The sequence below is a fragment of the Trachinotus anak genome, unplaced genomic scaffold (genome assembly GCF_046630095.1).
Source record: "Trachinotus anak isolate AG129_WGS33_773 ecotype Australia unplaced genomic scaffold, CSIRO_AGI_Tana_v1 ptg000019l, whole genome shotgun sequence".
Classification (NCBI taxonomy): Eukaryota; Metazoa; Chordata; class Actinopteri; order Carangiformes; family Carangidae; genus Trachinotus; species Trachinotus anak.
The window spans coordinates 8,281,727-8,303,505 of NW_027273870.1; the positions used below are offsets into that span (position 1 = coordinate 8,281,727).

Sequence of the window (21,779 nt, forward strand, 5' to 3'; positions counted from 1 at the left end):
CAACTTCGTCAAGCTTTGTCCCCCTCCAGTCATTTCGGGCTCATCGTCACTTGCTTTATGGATGATGACTAAAGAAAAGGCGACCACGCACAATCTCAACACGCACACAAGAACCTCCATCATAGGTCGACAGCCAGCCCCCCCCCCCCCCCGTCGACTCTGGAAAACTTTTATTTTTTACTCATGTAAATGTTTCATTTGAAAAGTGTGCACTTTCCCTCGGCACCCCTGCCTTTAGTTTTTGCCTTTTTTTCATATATTTTACTGCCAACGATGCCACATTATTCCACTGATGAGATGCAGCAATGTGCCAGCAAAGGCAGGGAAGAGGGAGACTGCAAACTAGTAAACGTGGGTGAAAACAATGCAGGTTTCAATAGTACAGGGCACGTTTGAGAATGCATTTCTACACTTACACTGACATTGCTTTAAAAGGGATCTCTTTGCAGCCAGTGTGAAGGGGAGGAACAATTCTAATCACTGATAATGGGATGGATGTACATACAAGCATCTTACAGTGTATGTCTCTCCACAACAGTCCTGAGTGAGTCCAGACTCCTGCCAAGCACAGACCCAGCCTTTTAAACCAGCTTGTCTAGCCTCCTCGAGTTCTTGTCTGACATGCTGCGGCCCCAGCAGACCACAGCATAAAAAAGGACACTGGCACCACTGATTGATAAAACATGTGCAGCATTTCACTTCAGACCTCAGAGGACCTGAGCTTTCTGAGGAAAAAAAGCCGGCTCTGGCCCTTTTGGAAGATATGAGTCACATTTGAAAAAACGTGAACCTAAACTTTAAATACATAATATAAAACTTTCTGCAACTAAGGATCTCTCAATCAAAACAATAACAAACGACAGAGGTGGTTTCTCCGACATTGTTCAGTGGAGCTCTTGGAGGGGCTGGCTACTCAACTTGTTTCTCTGACAACTTAAGATCCAGACCTCTGATGACTAACATCCTTCATCCAGTGTGTTGTAAAAATGTTTCTAAACTGTATAAAAAGTTCATTTTGACTGCCTCTTGCAGACAACCACAATGCAACAAGTTTGAAAATTGATGGTACACAACTATAACAACTCAACAAAATATATAACAGAGGGAAACACTAGGATCTGCTCGAATACTGTCTTGCAAGAAATATATAACAGAGGTCTAGTTGTTTTTACACCTTTTAATGCACAATAGTCACCTTTAATTATGGACCAGAATTAGCAGCCTGAAAACCAGAAATCTCAGCATCTGGCAGCAACATATGCAGTGAACTGGCATTGATTGATGGCTATCAGCCACCCTTTGTTCTGTGTGATATCAGTTTGTTTCCCTCTTAAATTAAGGCCTCCAAAAATGGTAAAACCTTTTTCACCCCACTCCATTTGAAACTGGTTAAATTTACTATTAATTTATCCAGTTAATCTTTCCCTCGGATTTCCGCACTTTTTATTGTTTTTAAAAATGATTGAAGTTTATTATTATTGAAGTATTGAAGCTTAACATTTCATTGCAGGGACACCATCCCTAGATGTTGCTGTAATGAGTTATGAGCATTTCTCCGCAGCAGCAGCAGCAGCGGTGCAGATGATAATTAGATGAAAACAATTTTCACGTTAGCATGAACCACTGAATACTTTAATCAGCGTAGAGCCGTCCAGTGTGGTGAACTCTGGTGCATGTGGCCAGTCGTTAAAACATATTTCATCACATAATTACCTCTAAGGAGACATTCGCCCGAGCTTCAGTGTGGTGCTGTCAGCAGGAGGACAAACATCTTCAGGGCACACAGGCAGCACATCTCACACCACCACAACCCCAGGTGGAGTGTAATTGTGTGCAGGTGTGTGTGGGAATGAGTGTACAACGTCATTAACATGTACAGAGACCTTTCAAGTGGTTGGTTGGTGTGATGCACTAATGATCTGTTTCCTGATTTGTTACCTTACTCATATACTCATGCCACCCTCATCCTCTTTGCATCATCTTCTTAATGTTCTCTCTCTTCTTTTGTTGTCCTCTTAGTCATCCTCTCACTCACTCTCACTTCCTCTAGATTTCTCTTTTCTTTTACCCTTTAACCATCTATCATAACCCCTCAACCCCCTGTTGATCCCCCTTTCTGTCATCTCTCCTCCTCGGCTTTCCATTTCTCTTCTCCCTCTGTGTTTCCTTTCTCCCGCTCCTATGTTCTGTACTTTTGCAGCTCTGCTTGTAAGCATCAGATGCAGTTATGTCCTCAGACCATTACAAGAGGGCCCGCAGCGCTTCTCTGGCTCTCACTATCTATCACTCTCCCTCTCCCATTCGCTTCAGCCTTAGTGTGTAAACCCCCCACCTCCTCTCTGCCTCTCTCTCCATCTCCCTCTGGCTTCAGTCTGGACACAGCGTCGTACATGTATGCAGTCTGCCATCATCTCACATTAAATAAATGTCCTTTTGGCAGAGCCTGTGGGGATTGGATTTGGTACTGTGTGTTTATTTGTGAGCCTGGGTTTTTGTGTTTTTCTGTTTGCACCTGTCTTATTTACAGTGCAATCCTGTATATGTATGTCGTCTCCTCTAGACCAACAAAGAGATCCCCACCCCCTCTATTTATCACACACAGCACATTAACATGTAGCGTACCGCGTAGCAGCCTCCAGCCTATGCCATAAATATCATAAACATATAAACAACATCTCATGCAGAATCATCAACCATAAGGCGGACATGTGATTTATGCTGAGGCTTATGCCTTTGCATATGTCTCAGTGCATTTCATCATGTTACATCAAAATGTAATGTACTTGAACAAGAACAATTAACAGCCACTGTCAAAGAAAAATTTAAGAAAAATATAATAAGTAGAAAACAATACTCTGCAGAATTACAGGATTACATACAAGCAAGAAGACAATTAATAATAATTGACAATTAATAAAAATGTAATGTTAAAAATCTAACAAGAAAACTCAAAATATGACAAAAAAGTCACAAAATAGGATTGGCTGTGAACAAATCATGACACGGATGACCTACACTTCCACTGAAGTGAGACTAAGAAACAGTGGCACAAGAAAATATTAGATCTGCCGGGACAAACGAGCAGACCCTGATGCTCATAAAATTAATGCAATAAGCAAAGATAAATGCCACATATCCATGTTTCTATATTGTTTTCCACCCTTTGAGGTTTGACTGGGACTTTTATTTACAACATCTCAATGCACCCTCTTTGAGACGTGCATTAAAGGGGCTATTTATAAGTTTTCTCTGCTGTAGAACATAGTTTCCTGCCAGGAGCAGGTGGTTGTGATTGTTGCTTGACAAGTGCTTCAGCCACGGTTGCAAAGGTTTATAGTACACCCTCTGAGCAGCACTTCAGGGCAGACCGGAGGTTATAGTGAGTCGCTTTGAAGGACAAAGTTGATGAAGGATGGAGTTTGATGCTGAACTCACAACATTTCTTCCGGTAAGTAAACAGCTGTTAATTCTAATGTTGGCTTTGTAGCAATAGCAAAATTTCCACATAGCTCCTGAAGTCGCTTTTTTGCTGATGTTCTGAGAAATGTTGCATGTAAATTTGTATTAATAAATGTAAGTCTTATCGTTACTCTCCTTTCAGTTGTGTTTTGGTCAACACCAAGTCCTGGAAAAGATCTGGTTCTTTAGCTGCTAAATATACCATTATGTTCACAAGCGAGGTGCTGACTTTGCCTGTGTGTCTGTTGGTGCTGAGCAGGAGGGTACAGTGGATCTATCAGAGCTTTTTTTGTTGCTGCTGCTGAAAACAGCCTCCTAACGCTGCTGGAAACAGGTTGAGAGTGGTGACAGTGAGCCACAACAGTAAGGTTAGCTTACCTTAAAGCTATCTTCATAGAAGCCAACCTTGCAGTTTCTTAAAGCCACAACTCTAAAAAGCCCTCTAGAGCAGAGAGAAACAGCAGAGTTTGGTGATAATTCCTTTGATTCGCATTAAGCAGTATTTTTTCCCCTTTTATTTATTTAAATATATTGATTAGTGCAAGTTAAAACCCATAAAGGAAGGTTTAGGACCCACTATGCTGTATTCATGAATGCAATAATGTAACGTGTCCTTTACCATATCTACCACAGACACATTTACTTAGACAGGACATGACCTGTAGCCTTGTGTTAAAATCTATAACCATTAACACTCTCGCTCTCACAGTATCTAAGAACTAATCTCTGTTCAGTGACCTCTCGCTTTGCCTCTTTGGCTTCTCTATCCATTTCTTTACATTTACCAACACTTTTCACTCAGACTGTCTACCCTTATCACACAGTACATGAAAGCTAAAGGTCATGTTGAAATCGGCCTGTGTTTTCTTTGAAAGGCAGCACGACACCTTCAAATAGGGAAACTGAGGTGAGCAACAAAGCATGTTTTGCAGCACGTACAACAACCTTTTCACAGCGCTATAGTGCTGCTGGCAGTCTGAGTCATGTAGTCAAAGAGTGACAAGGCTCACTGTTTGTGTATGTGATGTTATAAGGGGTAACACAGATGACATGCAGTCATTTTATGGGTTTGCTCCCTGACACGATCAGTTCTGTCCCAGAGCCTCTTGAAGCCACAGAGCCAGGACCCTACACTATAATTTCACCATGATGTACAACCTGGACTTGCTTCATTAAGAATGTATGTGAGACTGACCTTGTGGACAATGTGTTTAAAACTTTCAATCCAGATGAGCTCCAATTCACAGCAGTGATAACAGATGTGAAGCAGAAAACTGAGTCTTTATTTATGCTCATAAATTCCCTGGAGTGGTCCTATAATCATCTTTTCAATTTTTTCTTGTTCATTGCAACTGGAGCTGTACGTCGATGTCACAGAAAATAACACATGCACATCCCAAGTGAATACAAAACCAAGAAGACACTACACTGTCTGAATGTTGCAGGAGCTGTTATTGTGAATTCAAAACCTGTACCTTTGTCAAAGAGTGCCTTGACATTAAAATGCAATACTCGACACATAAAGGCAGTTCAGGCTGGATTCTGTCTCTGTAGGGTTGAGTTTAGCAGTGAACTCACATAGATCAACTTGCCCTGTAGCATATGGCTAAATTACAGGCTGGATACATCATTGTTATTAATTCACATTTTCGTTTGAAGATTTCCTGGAAATTTTAGCTGAAATTTACATTACAAGTTGTATGATTTCTGTAAGGATAAGGTGAGGTTTCAATTGTGGCTCCATTGAGTGTGACTGAGCTATTTGTAAGTTGCGCTATTGCTTCATAGTCATAATTAGCATTAAGATCTGTTTGCTGACCAGATTTCTGCAATGAAAGTTTGCTTGTGCTCAATATATCTTTAAAATATCCAATGATTTTATGTTTGAAATAAAAAAGGGGACGTGTATGGTTTCATGTATTTTGACTATGGTAACTGTTGCACTGTAATTAACTAAAGTGAAGGTTTGTCTTCCCTCTCTTTCCTCCTTTCCCTCTCTTTACCTTCCCATTTAATTCTTCACTCTCATTGCTTTACACCTCACACCTGCTAAACAAATAGCATATATTGAATACATTAAATTAAAAATGATGGCCTATATTTGTAGATTTCATGGTCTCCTACATCCAAGTAGCCTATGCCCACAAATCAGCTACCTATCACCTGGTAGTACGTTTCCTAGGTCCTGTAACCCCAGCCCTGATTGCTTGACTAGACGTTTGTGCTGATACTGTGGAATCACTTGGCACATGCTAGGTCAAGATTAAACAGCAGTTTTCTCTAAAGCTAGGTGAGCAAGTGATTAGTATTAGAAACAAAGTAATACGAAATTGCTATTGTGGGCAGCAAGCTCCCTCTTTTGGCCAAAAAAACCAAACAGCGAGAGACGTCTGCCCATCTGCCCTGCGGCCCGGTCTTTCTCCCCAGTCTGCTTTTTACTCACAATTTAAAAACGGGGACATTTTCGGGGACAGCTCACACCTAGGCCAGGCCACCAAATAGCAGTGACTGTCCCTGGGAAATGGGGATGTCTGGGCACCCTAGTTTATTTACCAGTCTAGAGTACAGTCAGCGGTGGAAAGCGTTTCTAGTGTTAACTCTCATTTTGTTACTATTTTATTGCTTATTTTCTTCTACTGAAGTTAGCGCGCTAACCAGCTAGCCCTGGCCCAGCTGAACCTTCATGCCACTTTCCGTGAGTGAGTCACTGTAGCGTCCAGTCTGCCCTGAAGACGTGGTGCTGCTCAGAGTGTGTATAATTACCTCATGTGTTCCAAATGCAGTGATGGCTGAAGCTCTTGGCAAGCGACCACCTCCACTCACTCTGGCAAATAAACATATTTGATAGAAGACAAAAGTTACAAATAGTCCCTTTAATGTAGACAATACATTATGGTTCACAGCTTTTTGCTCTTTAGACACAAATAACTGATGTTTCTTTCCATAAGATTTATTAGTATTAAATTATGAATTGCCCAACACCACTAAAGTAAATACATGAAATATATTTTTGCTGGAAAAAGTTCCCTTCAAAATATTTAGGGTGTTTCACATATGGTCTCAGGTTTTTTCCAGCCAAAGACCTGAAAGCTGGTTTATTTATGTGGACTCCACTGGGGTTCAAACCCTCCTCTGTCACAGCCTGTCAGTGTCCACACAAACACACACGCGCTGCCCTTCTCATGCACTCTCATACTGTCTCACACTCACACAAACATAACCATGCACTCACAAACACACACACAGACACACACGCACACACACACACACACACACACACACACACACACCTGTCTGCCTGAGTCAGATCTGTAGCTGTGAATAATAGAAGAGTGGGCTGAGGTCAGACTGCTCAAGTGCAGGGGAAACAGGGGAGAGGCTTTCACTTAAGCATGCTAGCCATTTTTAATAAGTCGCAGAACAAACTCATGTCTCCCAAAAACTAGGCCAAAGCACAAACTGCTATGATATCACCAGGGACTGATGCTTGTACCAATATTTGGTGGTTGACAAAAGCCTGGAGGCTAGAAAAGAAAGTTACAGCAGTAAATAACCGGAAAATAGGTGTCTGGGAAATGAATGAAGCACCGTCTCCTTTTCTAATTGCAACTGATGATGTGCCCTTTAGAGAAACAGACAACTCAGGGAAACTTTAGTAGAGATGTCTTTGACCTACAATAGCTCACCTCTGCAAATATTTGCTCAAAACCAACAAAACTTCAACAAAAAATGGTGTCACAGACACCAGATTCATATCTGTTCACACTGTACAGGTTGTGATTTTATTCTGGCCTCTCCCTTTTTGTCTGCAGTGCTCTGACCTTCAAACACATAGCTATTCATCCAGGTTGATGCTTTAGATGAGGATGTAGATGTTAGAGCTTGGGCACAAAAAGCTCATTTTGCATACATATGTATGTGTACCGCAACATCCTAATAAGGTGCCTTTCTTCTAAATGTTTTATTGCATTATAAACTGTCAAAGCAGGACAGTATTTGAGCAGAACCTGGTGTTTCCCTATTTAAAAAGACGTTTGCTGCCATTTAGTGGTGATACTGTGTCATTACAGGCAAAAAGAAAAACCCAACATCAAGGGTCCAGTCCATGTGTTCTACAAATTCATGGCATCACCAGGGTAAAATTCTGGACTTAAGTGAAAGAGAAAAGTAAAAATCCTTCACTTTTACTCCTACTCACAAACATGGATAAAAACAATTTATCAAACTTGTTTTGACTTGAAAATGTTCTAAAATGTAAAAGACCTCCCGTGTTTGCAAAGTGTCTTCTTGGAACGTAATTTTCTCTGATGCACTTCATCTACCAACAGCTGAGTGTCTTACAGCAGAATTTTGTTTCCATTTCAGCCAGTTTCCTGTTATTCCATCCCTATTTATTTATTTATTTATAAATGTTTAATTTATAAATTACACACATATTAGATAACTGTTCATTTCCCACATTAATTGTTCCTGGAGATTTAAAGATTTCACACAAATAAACTGAACTTTAAAAAAACTACTTTGTGGTGCAAACAATATTACAAAGTAAATTTATAGTTAACATTTTAACAAGCTATTGCTGTTTCAATGTATCACCAAACCAATAGCAACTATCCTGGGCTCCCCCTGAGAGTGTTGTGAGCAGAATGAAAACCACACTGTAAAATTGATTTTGTACATCAGATTTCTTTTTTTGTGTGATCATTACAGCACATACAGTAGAGTACAACTGGCTGGACAACAAGGTGCATGTGACAAACAAAACAACTCATTATTCATGGAGTGATATTGTGCATGTTCTTGCATGTATAATTACAATGTCACAGTTATACAAACATGTATACTCAAATCATACACGCTACTACAACCTGCTTATTGCTCTCACTCCTTTGCACTCGTGTGCATGCACCTTACAATGAATGACAAGTTGCATCTAATAAAACATTACAGTTCCCAGAAGTCATCACAAGCTGCAAACTGTACTGTAGGGAGGTAAAAGTTTGTAGCTTGAGCTTGTTTCTACAACAGAAATACACAGTGTGAATGTTTTATTGGGCTCTATCAATAAATCATAGTCGAAGACAAACTGGAAAACAGGAGTATGTGAGTATGTGTGTGTTTTCATCAAGGTGTGCTGAGGTACATCTGCAGAGCAGGGGTGAAGATTAGGATAGTTCCTAGTATTGACACTGTGAGGAAGGCCCAAAGGAAAATCCTGTCCAACACCTGAGCCACGAACTTCCAGTCTTGCACTACCTGAGAGGGTGAAAGAGACCGAGAGAGAGAGATACAGAGAGAAAGAGAGAGAGAGAGAGGAGGAAGGGGGAGGGGTAGACAGACAGAGGAAGAGTGACAAAAAGAAGATGTGAATCTGTGTCAGTCTCGAGTTTTTTTTCACAGTCAACACATCCCTCATTCAGGACACACAGCTACTCTGTGATCTCACTGAGCTCATTCTGTGTAGAGCAAATGAGACATAAATCAGGAGTGATTCTGTAGTAAGCACGTAGTTGTGACTGTATAAAAGATTAAAAGAGAGTAATACAACATGCACACAAACACATTCATCCCACTCCCTCCGTCACCTCTCGTATGAAGTGCTCCTTTTTGATGTGACGGCTGATGTAGCGAACTGAATTCGTGGCTTTCTCCAGCATGGCCAGCCAGGCCTGGTTCTCATCCTCCTTCCCTCCGAGGGGGCCTCTCTGCTGGCTGCCGCTATGGCCAGGAACCCCCCTCCTCCCTGCACCTCTGCGGGGCTTCAGCTCCGGGCTGCGCATCTCAATATCTGGAAAGTGGTATCTGCAAATAATGGAAACAGTAACCGTTAAAATAATGTCACATATGTCCTTTCTAATGTGTACAGGGAGATATTAAACACAGTTGATCCTATGTTATGTGTACTACCTGTCAGTGTGTCCTCTCATACACAACAGTCTGGGCAGTCTCTGAAGGAAGAGGCTCTTTACCCAGGGAGCCATGGGGTGGTAGGTTGCAGAGGAGCGGTGGTGGACATTAATGACAAAGACGGTAACGATGATGGAGAAGGTGACAAATATCATGATGAAGAGCAGATACTCTCCAATCAGTGGGATTACCTGAGACAGAAAAAGGGACAAGAGTTCATTTTCCATAGTAAAACATTGCGATGTTAGAAATCTTGATTAGTTTCTGTCCATTTGTTTCAATCATTTACATGACAAACTGGTTTCTTTCCTTCACAAGTCACAGTACATAAACAGAACCACGTCAAACGAACTAATGGTCTGTTTCTAACAACTCCACTCCAGGCAACTGTTCAGGAGTGGTTTAGTTTTTGAGTTGTGCTGTAATGCTTCCTCCGCCTGAGGATTGTCTCTAAAATCAGGTCTTTCCTTTCCCGTGCTGATCTCGAGAAGGTCGAACAACCTTTTATATTATCACGTATTGATTAATGTATTTCTCTGCACTCAGGGGTCAGCCATAAATCAATATCACACCTTCAACTAGTTCAAAAAAGACAAAAAGACAAGACTACATAACTCCTGTTCTAGCCTCTTTTCACTGGGTACCAGTCAGTTCTAGAGTTGATTTTAAGATTTTACTGACCACGTCTAAAGCACTTCATGTCTCTGGTCATCGTTTTTTTATTTTTTTAAATTTATTTGATGTTTCCCTTTTTAATGGCGTTATGGATTTGTTTTAATTTTTATTTTCCTTTGCAAATGCATTGTAACATAATTTTGAAAGATGTTACATAAATAAAGATTATTTTAGTATTAGTATTAGTGTTTACTCTGCTTAAGTACAGTTTTGAGGTACTTGTCTTGACTTGGTGGTGTAAGTTGTCTCACTTCAGCAGCTCTTTCAGGAGAGTGGGGGAGATGACTGGATACACTCACATAGTTTAAACGGACAACATAAGTGAAATATACAAACTATATAGAGAAAAGTCAGTGATTTTGAACACAGTTTTTTCAATCTTTGCTTTTCCACAGAGTGGAAAGTCTCTCTGGACTGGGGTACATCTGAAGTCAGTAGCCTGTTAATTGAGTTGACATTTAGTGTAAACTGCAGGTAATTGATAGGACAGTGGCTGTGATCTGTATTAATTAGGGAAGACTGCAATTAAGATTACAATGAGGATATTGAGGGAGCATAATGAGGATACTGAACACAGGGAGACACAGGTGGATTAAAAAAAATCCAGACAGAGCAAAATAATAGAAAAGGCTTTTGGGCTACGTACCTTTGAGGAAGAAGGGATGATTTCCTCTATGACCAGGAGGAACACAGTGAGTGACACCAGCACAGATGTGGAAAGCGACAGTTTCTCTCCTTCGTCTGATGGCAAATAGAACACCAGCACAGTCAGAAAGGACAGACCGAGGCATGGGATGATGAGGAAGAGGGTGTAGAACAAGGGCAACCTCTTGAGGATGAAGGAGTAGGTGATAAATGGGTACCAGTACACCCCATCCCTCCTGCTCCCCTTTGCTCCTGTGGCATTGAGGATCTCCCACTCGCCATTATCGAAGAAGTCTTTACGGTCCACGTAGTGATCGGTCAGGACCAGGTCTACCATGTTTCCATCGTAAGTCCAGGAGCCAAACTTCATGGAGCAGTTCTGTCGGTCGAAGGGGAAGAAGGTGACGTCCATGGTGCAGGAGGACTTGTAGCTGGCAGGGGGAGTCCACGTTATGGTGCCATCCCAGCGCACAATGGCCTTGGTCATCAGGGAACCTTCGAAGCGACCGTCCGCACTTTGAGAAGACGGGAGAGGAAGGGAAACGAGATGGTGGTAAGGAAAGCGTCGCCAAAAGACAGGAAAGGTAAGATGTGAATGAACACAGAGGAGGAGAGAGCAGCAGAAAGGGGAGGATAATAAGGGAAGGAAAACTGATTTGGTTTACAAATGTGCAGAGTGCTACATAACTCACTTTTCGTATAGGACGATGTCAGGCAGCCATATGGTCTCTGAGGGCACTCTGATGGAGGTAATACCTCCATAGTCATCTGGGTTCCACTTCAGCTTCACATCAACCCACTCCTAAAAAAATAAATACGTAGCAATGTATTTTAGTTTGATTATATGACAGAGTTGCAGGTGCAGCTTTTCCACTTCAGCACCATGGAGAGCACCGGACTGCTGACTACACAAAGCAAATGGAAACCACTGTTTGTTTTTCATTGCGTAGATGTCCTCACTTTGCTTACTGTCACAACAACAATCATGTTTGTGCATCTTTAAATCAACATCTTATTTAGTAAACTAATTTTGGTAAAGCTTATTTATTTATATAGCACTTTCCAACAACAAGGCTGTTTAAGGAGCTGTAGATGAAAGGCATTCAGATGAAAAGAAACACAAGGCGATATAAAACTACTCATATAAAAAGGAAAATGTCAAATAAAAAGAAGATAAGAATAAATGGAGTACAACAGATAAAACAGGAGAATAAAATTCACAGTGCAGCTGCAGAGCAAGATTTGATTTCATAAAAGGCAAATAAGTGGCAAATAGAAACATTTCAAACCTCAGTTTGAAAGAATTGTTAGATGGAGCAGACCTCAGGGTTTCTGGGACTTTCTTCTAGCTATGTGGTGTATAAAGACTGAATGCTGCTTTTCCATGTTTAGTCAGCAGACCTGTGCTAGATGGCCTTGATGTTTTGTCAAGTCTAAGAAGATCAGAAATGTATTTTGGCCCTAAACCATTCAGTGTTTTATATACCAATGGTAAAATTATTTATTTGACAAAGGAAGCTAGAGCAAAGATCTGAGAATTGGACGGGTATGATCCACTCTTTGTAGTGTCTGTGAAGAACTCTTTCTCTCTCCTGCTGACACTTTCGTTCTATATGGTAAAAGACCGATTTTGTAATTGTCTTAAGGTAGATGTTAAAAGTTAACCCTGCTGATAGATTAAAAGAAGCTGTAGTAAAAATCTATGTACTCTCCAAATCTCCAAATGATTAAATGATGATTAAATGATGCCTCTACTGTTAGTCTGGGAATTGAAGCAGGAATCTTTATTTTCAGGGAATTATATGTATTTATGACGATGATGCCCCAATGATGCTGCACAATTTCTACCTTCTCACTTTGTTCTCATTGAAACATTTGAAACTTAAAGATCTTTACATTGGATTCATCTGCTATGTTTCTGTAGAATATGAAAGTATAATGTCTAAAGTATATACTAAATTGGAATTGAAAATTCCAGATCACAATTTAAATATGTGGTATCTGTGAACAGTATGGGTAGTGTTAATCTTTACCTGCCAGAGCCAGACATTTGTCGTCATCAGCTGGTTCTTTTCATCCTGCAGGAACAAGGGAAGACATTTCTGTTTAGTGTTTAGAAATCTTTGTGGAGCTTGCTGTAAATGACAAAAGAGGGTAATGAGGAAGTGAGGAACAAATCAGAAGCTGGAGACAAAAATTTGTTTCAGATGAAAGAAAGCACTTAAACCTAGTTAGAAAGGAAGTTTTTTTCCAAAGTGGGTTAATTGCTTCTCTTGCTTGCCACAATGAAAGTGGACTGGAACAGCTCAGGGGTTAAGTGCCTTTAGGGATAAATCTACACCACTTAATGAGAGAGAGAGAGAGAGAGAGATGCAGAAGTTTCAACCACATCACTGCCAAAACTAGTATGTGTACTGCTGCTTCTTTTGGCCAGTACACTGTACAAAAACAAGAGAGAGACACAGAAAAAGATGGTGGTGGAAAAGAAATAAGATGAGGAAAGGTTTTGAAAGAAAGGTGAAGGTGGGTGCAGGAGAGTCCTCGCAGAAATGTAAAAACTAAAAGCAATGTAAAAGGAAAATCCATGGGATAGATTTTGCGGTTTGTTTCCTGTCGACAGGCGCTGAGGCAAAGCTGATTGCATACCCATCCTCTGTGAATAAGAATTGATCTGAGGTCCTGAGGAGGTTTTTTTTTGGAAATACAAAAGTAGTTTAGTGAGAATACCAGAAGATGGCACTCTCCCAAATGTTATTTCTGCATGGCAGGAGTACAAATACCGAATGCTGATGTAGTCAAAATGTGAGCCTCTGTGGAGTTGGGGAGAGCTTGTGTAAATAATAAATGTGATCTGGTTCCTCTCAGCCTGATGGCCACATTACATCCTCTGACTGCTACTATGAAAGACCACTTTAGACTTCTCTTTTAACCTTTCCTCCTCTCTCCTCTCTTTTCTCTCTCCATCCTGTCCTTTGGCCCTTTAAATCCCTCGGCTCCTCACCCTCGTGCTGATTTATTCTCACACTTCTGTCTTTAGTGTAGCCTCTGTGCTAATGCTCCTCTGTGGACCTCCACTAATATCCACCCTCTCTACCCTTCTTTGTATTTTCCTCCTGCTCTAGTTACTTTCTCAGTGATTTTAAGTTTTATTTCCTCTCCTCTTTCCTTCCTTCCTTCCCCTCCTTTCCTCCTCTCATTCAAAAAAATAACAACTAAGCCTCAATGGACCACAACAGGATTTTATTAGCCATGTTACATAAGACAATTTAATTTTGGCAGCAGGTCTCCTTAACAGGTACACATAGCATTAAGACAGTGTGCTAGGTTTGTTCTCCCGGAAGCATTAAAGCCTCCACGTCTGGCTCCAGTTTGCTCAACAGCGCTAAGGATCGGATCACCGCAGAGACAGTTCAAATACCCTCATCTATCTAATATTAATAAAATACATAATGTATTGTAAAGACAAGATGGGAGCTATCACTGAGAATACTGGAATCATGTCCTAAGTATTATTATTTTATTTAGTTTTTCTAACCTGGAGTGAAACTTACACATGGTTTAAATTTACAATATGGTTAAATTTTTAGGCCTAAAATTTAATAAGTAACCAAAGGCTTCAGTATGTCCATATAGCAGTGTGGAGAAGGTTTTGAACACCATAATATAACTGAATTGTTGAGTTCACTGAATAATTCTGCCTCATTAAAAAACAAACAAAAAAAAAAACAAACAAAAAAACAGAAGAGCCTCTATTTCATTTCTGGTCCAAATTTAAGGATAATCTTAGGATGTAAGAGGGTGTGTTAAGGGAACTGGGGACCTCAGTATTTCTAAGATCCCGGCTATGGCCCACCGCAAAGACTGAAAAAAACATTTGGCTTTTGACTGACTTTTAGAAAGCAGATTTTACAGATTTACTTTCTTCCGTTCTTCCTCTGTCAGTAACTAAAAATGTAAAGTAAGCTCAGAAGCTGCATACGAATCTGTTGGCTAATTAAAAAAAACACACGGTATTGATTTTGCTGTCAGGAAATGGACAAAATCGAACTGAACAATATTTATGGTGCATTAGTGAGCTTTATTCATTATTACCCATTCTACCCATATAAATTAAACTTAAAATAACCTGACATTTCTGCACCCTACATCCTTCCTGCGTGTTTGTGTATCTGTGTGTTGTGTCATTACCACATCAACCAGCTGTGAGATCTTGAGTCCGAAGCGTACAGTGATGGTGTCATTGGCGTGCTGGACAGGCCGAACCCACTTCTGGTAACCCCTGAAAAGGTTCCTCAGCAAGGAATCCTCCATCTCAGCCAGCGACACAAAGTCGTCCTGAACTGGAGGGACAAGAACAAGAGACAGAAGAAGTAAGTCTGGGAGAGATAATAGTTTGTGCATAAACAAAGTTGTAGCTATGGATAGAATAAGTGCTGAAATTAATGTTACATTAATCTGCATTGGCAACTATATTGATAACCTATTAATCATTTAGGTGTTTTATTAATGGAACAAGGTTAAAGGTCTGCAGCTATGCTAGCGTGACGCCATCACAAAATGTCTTGTTTTGTTCAATCAACAGCCCAAAACCCTTCAGTATATATATATTTCACTATAACATAAGACCAAGAAAAGCAGCAAATTCTCACATCTGACAACTTGGAACCATAAAATGTTTACGTTCTTTTGATCAACTAATCGATTAATCAAGTAATTGATAAGAGTGTTAGCATGCTAACATTTGCTTTTCATCAATAAGCAAAAAAGCAAGCAAAAGTACACCTTAGGCTGATGGGGGTGTCAATAGTATTGCAGGTATTTGATAATAAACCAACAATTTGTTATTAAGTTTTGACCTGATGATGGTAGCAAGGGCAGAAAAATGAAGGGTTCAGTTCACTCTGAGTGGGGGGTGAATGTCTGCATCAAACTTCATGACTATCTATCCTAAAGTTGTCGATGACACCTCACAATGCCAACCATGTGGTGGCGTTGGAGGAAAGGTCAGGGGGTCACCAACGTTATTAAGCAAGATGGGAATAACGAATGTCTGTGCAACATTTTGTTCCAGTCCATCTAGTAGTTGTTGACCTGCTGGTGGTGCTAGAAGAAATAAACAGGGGATCATCAAAGTCATTAGGATTCTGTAAAAAATGTTATGATAATCCATCCATCCAAGATATTTCATTCTGGACCAAAGTGGTGGTCTGACAGACCAACATTGTTATCCCTGGCACCATGCTGCTAAAAAGTGGCAAACATTCATTGGTTTTAGGCCCTAAAATGTGAGTATTTGCTGATTCTCCTTGTTTGACATAATTGTAAAATGAAGTTGTTGGTGTTTTAGCCTGTACTGGACAAAATAAACAATTTGGGAATGCAACCTTGGATTATAAGTACTGTAACTGTAACTGCATTTCCCTCTGTTTTCAGACATCTTATAAAGTATCTCATTGATAATGCAAAAAACTGTTAGTTGTAGCAATTATTATATGACTAGTTAACTCACGTACATGTAATATTCATGTGCACAGATGCAAAGACAGATGTGCACATAAATGTCATCTTCTTCCCAGTCTTAAATGATTTTGAACATATAAAGACAAACCCAGCCGTGCATGAACAAAGTGAATCACCTCTCCAGAGTTTCAAAAATAAGTAGATGGAAAAATGAAGTCAGGGCTGAAGAGTCTCACTCTCATACACACACACACACACACACACACACAGTCAACCCCGACCTGACAGCTGGTCATGGCCGAGCGAATGCATCTAAGCTCCCAAGGCTGACAAAATGATCATGTTGACATGATCACCTCAGACAGAACAATGGCCAGGGGAGATGAGCTGAGCTCAGAGCGCTTTGTGCAGTCAGGCACAAGACATAATAGTCAGTTAAAGAGTGACGCTCACACTGAGCAAGAGACAGTACAATGAAGGAACTGTGCTTTCACTTCACCACTGTTGCCGTTCAAGTGCAGACAGCTGGGAGACACTGGGAGACATCAGGTCTCTTAAGTAGAAAATTACAGAAAACACACTGCAATGTTTTCCAGAGCAAATCAAATTTATAATGTGTGGTTCAGATTGACGTCACTTCTCCTAAAACCTATGTGAAGGTAAAACCCAAGGAACATGTATTCAGTAAAAACATAGTGGTGTAGTCTAGTAGTCAGTCTGTTCAAGCACTATTTAGTGACTTTGAGTTCACATGCTTGGTTCTAATGACAGCAAACATGCTCATCTTGGGCTAGAGTACGTGTCATGTCGAACTGTCCTTCAGCAAGACACTGAACCTCTTCTCTGTTATTCACTGTGTGTAACTAAGATGAAGATGACACTGGCATTCGCTGGATGCTCAGAGCATTATGTGGTATTTGTACTTGAGCCACTCCCACAGTAACTCAGTGTCTCTATCAGCTCAGAGCTCAGAGCATTTGTCCACATATGAGGGTGATATTTGGCACCGCTGTAGGTGGTGTTGCAGCAGAGGCTGATAGACAGAAACAAGAGTTTGAATCAACGGCCTCTCAAACAGGGGGAATGGAGCAGAAGAGTGGAAAGTGCTGATAAGGGAACGAGTGAGACAGAGTGACCCAGAGCAATTCCCTCCAGTGTCTGAGAGAGACAGAACGAGGGGGCAGGGAAGAGGTTGGGTCTGACGGAGAAGTTAACTCGGGCAAAGGGAATGAGAACAGACAGCAAAACAGATAGAGGAGAGACAACAAATTCCCATTTCAACTTGTTTCTGGACACAAGGGTCTATACTAAGACATTCCCTCACATCCTACATGCTACATACATTCACTGATAATCTATATGCTGCTACTGCAGAGAGCAACATTATTTCTCTGCCTAAAAGCATGACGCATCCTGAAAAAAAAACCCTCAGGGATGGAGAAAGAAAGAATAAAATATTTTATTTTCTGTCTATATGTGTATTTGTATTTCTTGATTAGGGCTGAGACTTGAGTTTAGGGTTGTGGTTAGAGTTATTATCACGTTTAGGTTATTATTAGGGTAAGCAGTCAGGAAGCACGTGCTATGAAAAACAGAAAAGCCTATATTACACACACTAGAAAAGGCGATAGTACAATTGATATTTTTAATATGTTTCACCTATTATTTTCAAGATAAGAATGGCTTATTCTATATTTTTCTTAATGTCAACAGATCCCTTGAAATAACCAAAACCAAAAACTTAGTCCGTCTCTCAGTACTTTCTGACTTCCCCGTCTGTCTGTGGCATTCAGCCCCAAGCTCAAATTTGTTCCACAAAACCTTGTTTAAAGGTTCAGTAATTTTCTAAAACAGCTGGCCACTGTGGTTTTTAGCAAACCGTATTCATGTGGGATGTGGGAAGAATGCCTGTGAGCTTCATCAAGAGGGAAAGTGATACCCAGTGCTGAGGCTTACTGATGTGCTTTTTTGTTTACTGAACAACAGTGGAGCTCTTTGGCACACAGGGATAAGCAAATTAAGACCTTCGATACACACCAGTGTAACTAGTTAGTTGAACCAAACCAATGTTGGTTTTGGCCTTGTCAGGGAATTTGTTGACAATAAGAGAAACACAGCTTTATACTTAAGAGTACTTATTTTGCATTGCTTTTTGGACTCACAGTAACATTGTTGGACTCACAACGGACAAACCTGCAAAAAAATGATTAAAATTGTTGCAGCCTAACAAGAGATATTGTGTTTTTTTTCTCCACATATTCTTCCTTGGCAAAGTCTGGCCCCTCAATTACCATAACTGACAGTTTTGGTTGGAGTTTCAGGTGTTAATAGTGGCTAATGCAGCCTTGAGCTAGGGTTAGAGGTGTCCACAGATTTTCATACCAATACCAACAAATTGAAATGTCTAATGAGACAGTGTGTTAGGTGTGATTTTATGCATACTGTCATGACAGACAAGGAAAAATCAGTGAAATGTCCTCACAAGCACTGAATATTCAGACAGACATGTAAGTGTGTTTTCTTATGCTTGTGTACATGTGGGAACAGGTGCTTTAATGTGTGTATCTGTGTGTGTGTGTGTGTGTGTGCGTGTGTGTGTGTGCATGCACACAAGTGAACCCTTATTTTTGCCTGTCCTCAGTCTCCTCATGTTTCCTCTGAAGCTTTTTGGAATCTGAACTAACAGCACAGGCCTAGTTCAGACAGATTACATCCCATTGCATCAGATCCTGTACAGCAGTCAGTTTGTAACGGGGCATCTGGATACATCAGCTGAATCCTATCAACCATCTCTACAGGAAGCAGCTCTGCCTCAAGATCCTCATCAGCAAAAACACAGCAGTCAAACACGGTGGGGATAGATTCTCCTACAAGGACCTGCTGCCTCATTTAGACAAAGGCTGAGTGACTGTGTGTGTGTGTGTGTGTGTGTGTGTGTGTGCGTGTGTGCGTGCGTGTGTGTAGAGCAGAGGTGAAGGGGAGAGTATTGATCAGTCTGATGGCTGGGGGGGGGGGTTGCTTCCCTGTGAGAAATTATGATGCATTAGTGTGTGTTTGCGACTATGTGTATGCACGTGTTGTCTACACACGACATTAGAGGACAACGTACAGCATGTGCACACACTAAGCATGTGTACATGTGCGTGTTAAGAGAGAGAAATTACAGTTTGCTGATGATTGATGGAGACACATGGGTGACCCAGCATCCAAACAAACGCCCTGCCTCCTCCTCGATCTGAAACACCCCATAGGCGACACAGTGGTACGATCACTTTGACACCGCCACCATCTGTTCACGGTGGAACCACAGCGGGATGTACCACTGAGAGGGGTAATGGGATGACAGGGAAACCAGAGGGGAACCTTTTTTTTTCCTTTACACATTCATGAAAATTAAGTTTAATTTTGTATTTGTTTCTCAAAGTACTTCTCACTGATCGCTAATGAGATGCTCGCTCACCACTGGTAACAGGGACATTTTCAGAGGCAAGAAACAAGAGAAACATAGAGAGAAAGAGAGCGATCTGCCCACAATGCAACAGGACAGGTGCCTCCAGGGGAGCCAAGACTTTTCACAATGGTTAACCCCATCAGTCATAATGCCCTTAAGGAGTGTACTGCACGGTGTGAGAGCGCACACACATGTTAGTTCACACATAGCCATACCATGTCATAGACACTGATCCTCACATGACAAGAGGTGACCACAAGTGTGCAATATTACTGTACACGGCCTACACATGTACAGCATCAGAGCCTCACTGTGCACAGTCTTCACTGGAACTACTTTCTGCTAAAACTGCTGCCAGCAAGGTCTGTACATTATTCTGAGTGATGGGAACATTATTTCTGGAAAGACATTCTCTCCATCCATCTCTGTGCTCCTGAGTTGGAAGCAAAGATCTCAGACACGGACCTGAACAGATCTGCATGGCAATAGTGGTGAGTGAGGAAATGCTCTCATTTCAATCTGCTTCCAGAAGGTGTCATTTATCAAAAGTTCTCTGCAGGAAGATTAGTGTCAGTTTAATATGTGCTTCCTCGTGAATTTAAGTGTGGACTGACACTGGGAGAGCTAATTGGTCACTGAAGGTGGATTAATCATTTTCATCAACTCATCATCTCATCAGTACCTCTCCCTCTGACTCTGGCTCGCTCTCACAGGTGCACATATACAGCAGCCTATGCAGCAAGGAGGATTTACAGCATGTGCCGCCAAGAGCCACTCCATCTCAAGATTAGAGCAGTGTAAATGCTTTACAGTAAGCTGATATCAACATACACTGACACACACACACACACAGAGAGAGAGAGAGAGAGAGCAGTTGGACCCATGTGTGCCTTTGTAGCTCACCACCACAGTGAAACAATATTTCATTCTTCACTTTTCAGGACAAAACCTGTGAGACAAACCAGAATCACAGCTTTATTATGTGAGGGAATTGTTTTCTCATTCATTTCAGTGTTTATTAAATATTATATTGTCCCTCATTTCTCTCCTGAAGCGTGTTATTGGCTACAGCCTGTCCTCTGTTCCCAGGAGGGCGCTGCGCCCCCGTCCATTAACAAATCACCAATGTGCTCCTCTCACCTGAGCCCGTCCTTTGGTTCTGCTGCCCCGCACACAATTAAAAGTGCAATCGCACCCGAATTAAACAATATGTTCGCTTCTTTAACGAAACTCTTTCTCCTTTAAGCAGCACCGTGCAGGACGGTGTAAAGACAGATGTGTTCGTTACCTTGCATAGTAGCCCTCCCGAGCACCAGGGAGAACCACAACACCGCGACCGCAAACTTCATGCTCCCTCTTATCGTCAGCGAAGCCGTCTGGATCTGTCCACGGCGAAGATCAAATCATTTTACTGTCCCCACAGCCCCGCAGGATGCATCGCTTCAAGTGGGACCTCCGGCGGATCACCGCTCCGAGCTCCAGTTTAAATGATGAAGGGCAGCCGCGGGTTGGTGGCTAAAACACGGAGCTCCTTCACTCTGTGGAGCGGCAGCAGCTTGACTGATTCTTCCCCTCCTCCGGTTCCGTCGCCTCTTCTCTTTCCCTGCAGCCTCTTTTCGCGTGTGTGTGTGTGTGTGTGTGTGTGTGAGAGAGAGTGTGTCCCAGTGCAGAGATGAATGCTGCCGGAGCGGAGTCCAGCTGAGGGCGGGACGGAGGAGGGCTGGCCTGTCAGAGAATGGAGGGACGATACGGACTGGGGAGGACAGATCTGGTCCCCATCCAGAAAAAAACAAAACAAAAAAAAAACAAATAAATAAATAAATGCTGCATGACATTCGTTCAAAATGCAAACATGGATATTATTTAAATGGATTTATAGGCTGTGTTAAGGATAAAGATAAGTTTCATAACAATTTTAATCATTTATTGTTAATATCCTTTCATTTGAAACACATTAGGCAAATTATAGCCTAATGTGCTTTCATTGAAATTGAAAAAGGTTTTTTTTGTTTTGTTGTGTTTTGTAAACGGTGGGCCTCCCTTTCATTATTATCCATTATGACACGATCATATCAATTTGTTAACAGTGACTCCATTGAATCTGTGGTCATATAATGAGCCAGTGTTATTTTGTTTTGTTGGGAAGTGATATTAGATGCCAGGTCTTACATTTAAATATTGC

General features: G+C 41.2%; 1 protein-coding gene across 1 annotated transcript; it reads right to left on the reverse strand.

Annotated features, from left to right (window-relative positions):
- Positions 1-8,125: 8,125 nt before the first annotated feature.
- Positions 8,126-21,343, reverse strand: chrnb3a (cholinergic receptor nicotinic beta 3 subunit a). The gene is made up of 8 exons (XM_071504906.1): positions 20,886-21,343; positions 14,875-15,026; positions 12,720-12,764; positions 11,379-11,488; positions 10,688-11,201; positions 9,367-9,557; positions 9,045-9,261; positions 8,126-8,715 (listed from the first exon to the last, which is right to left on the reverse strand). Exons 1-8 carry the CDS (start codon positions 20,944-20,946, stop codon positions 8,584-8,586), a joined length of 1,422 nt encoding a protein of 473 aa, XP_071361007.1. The 5' UTR covers positions 20,947-21,343; the 3' UTR covers positions 8,126-8,583.
- Between the last annotated feature and the right edge of the window lie 436 nt (positions 21,344-21,779).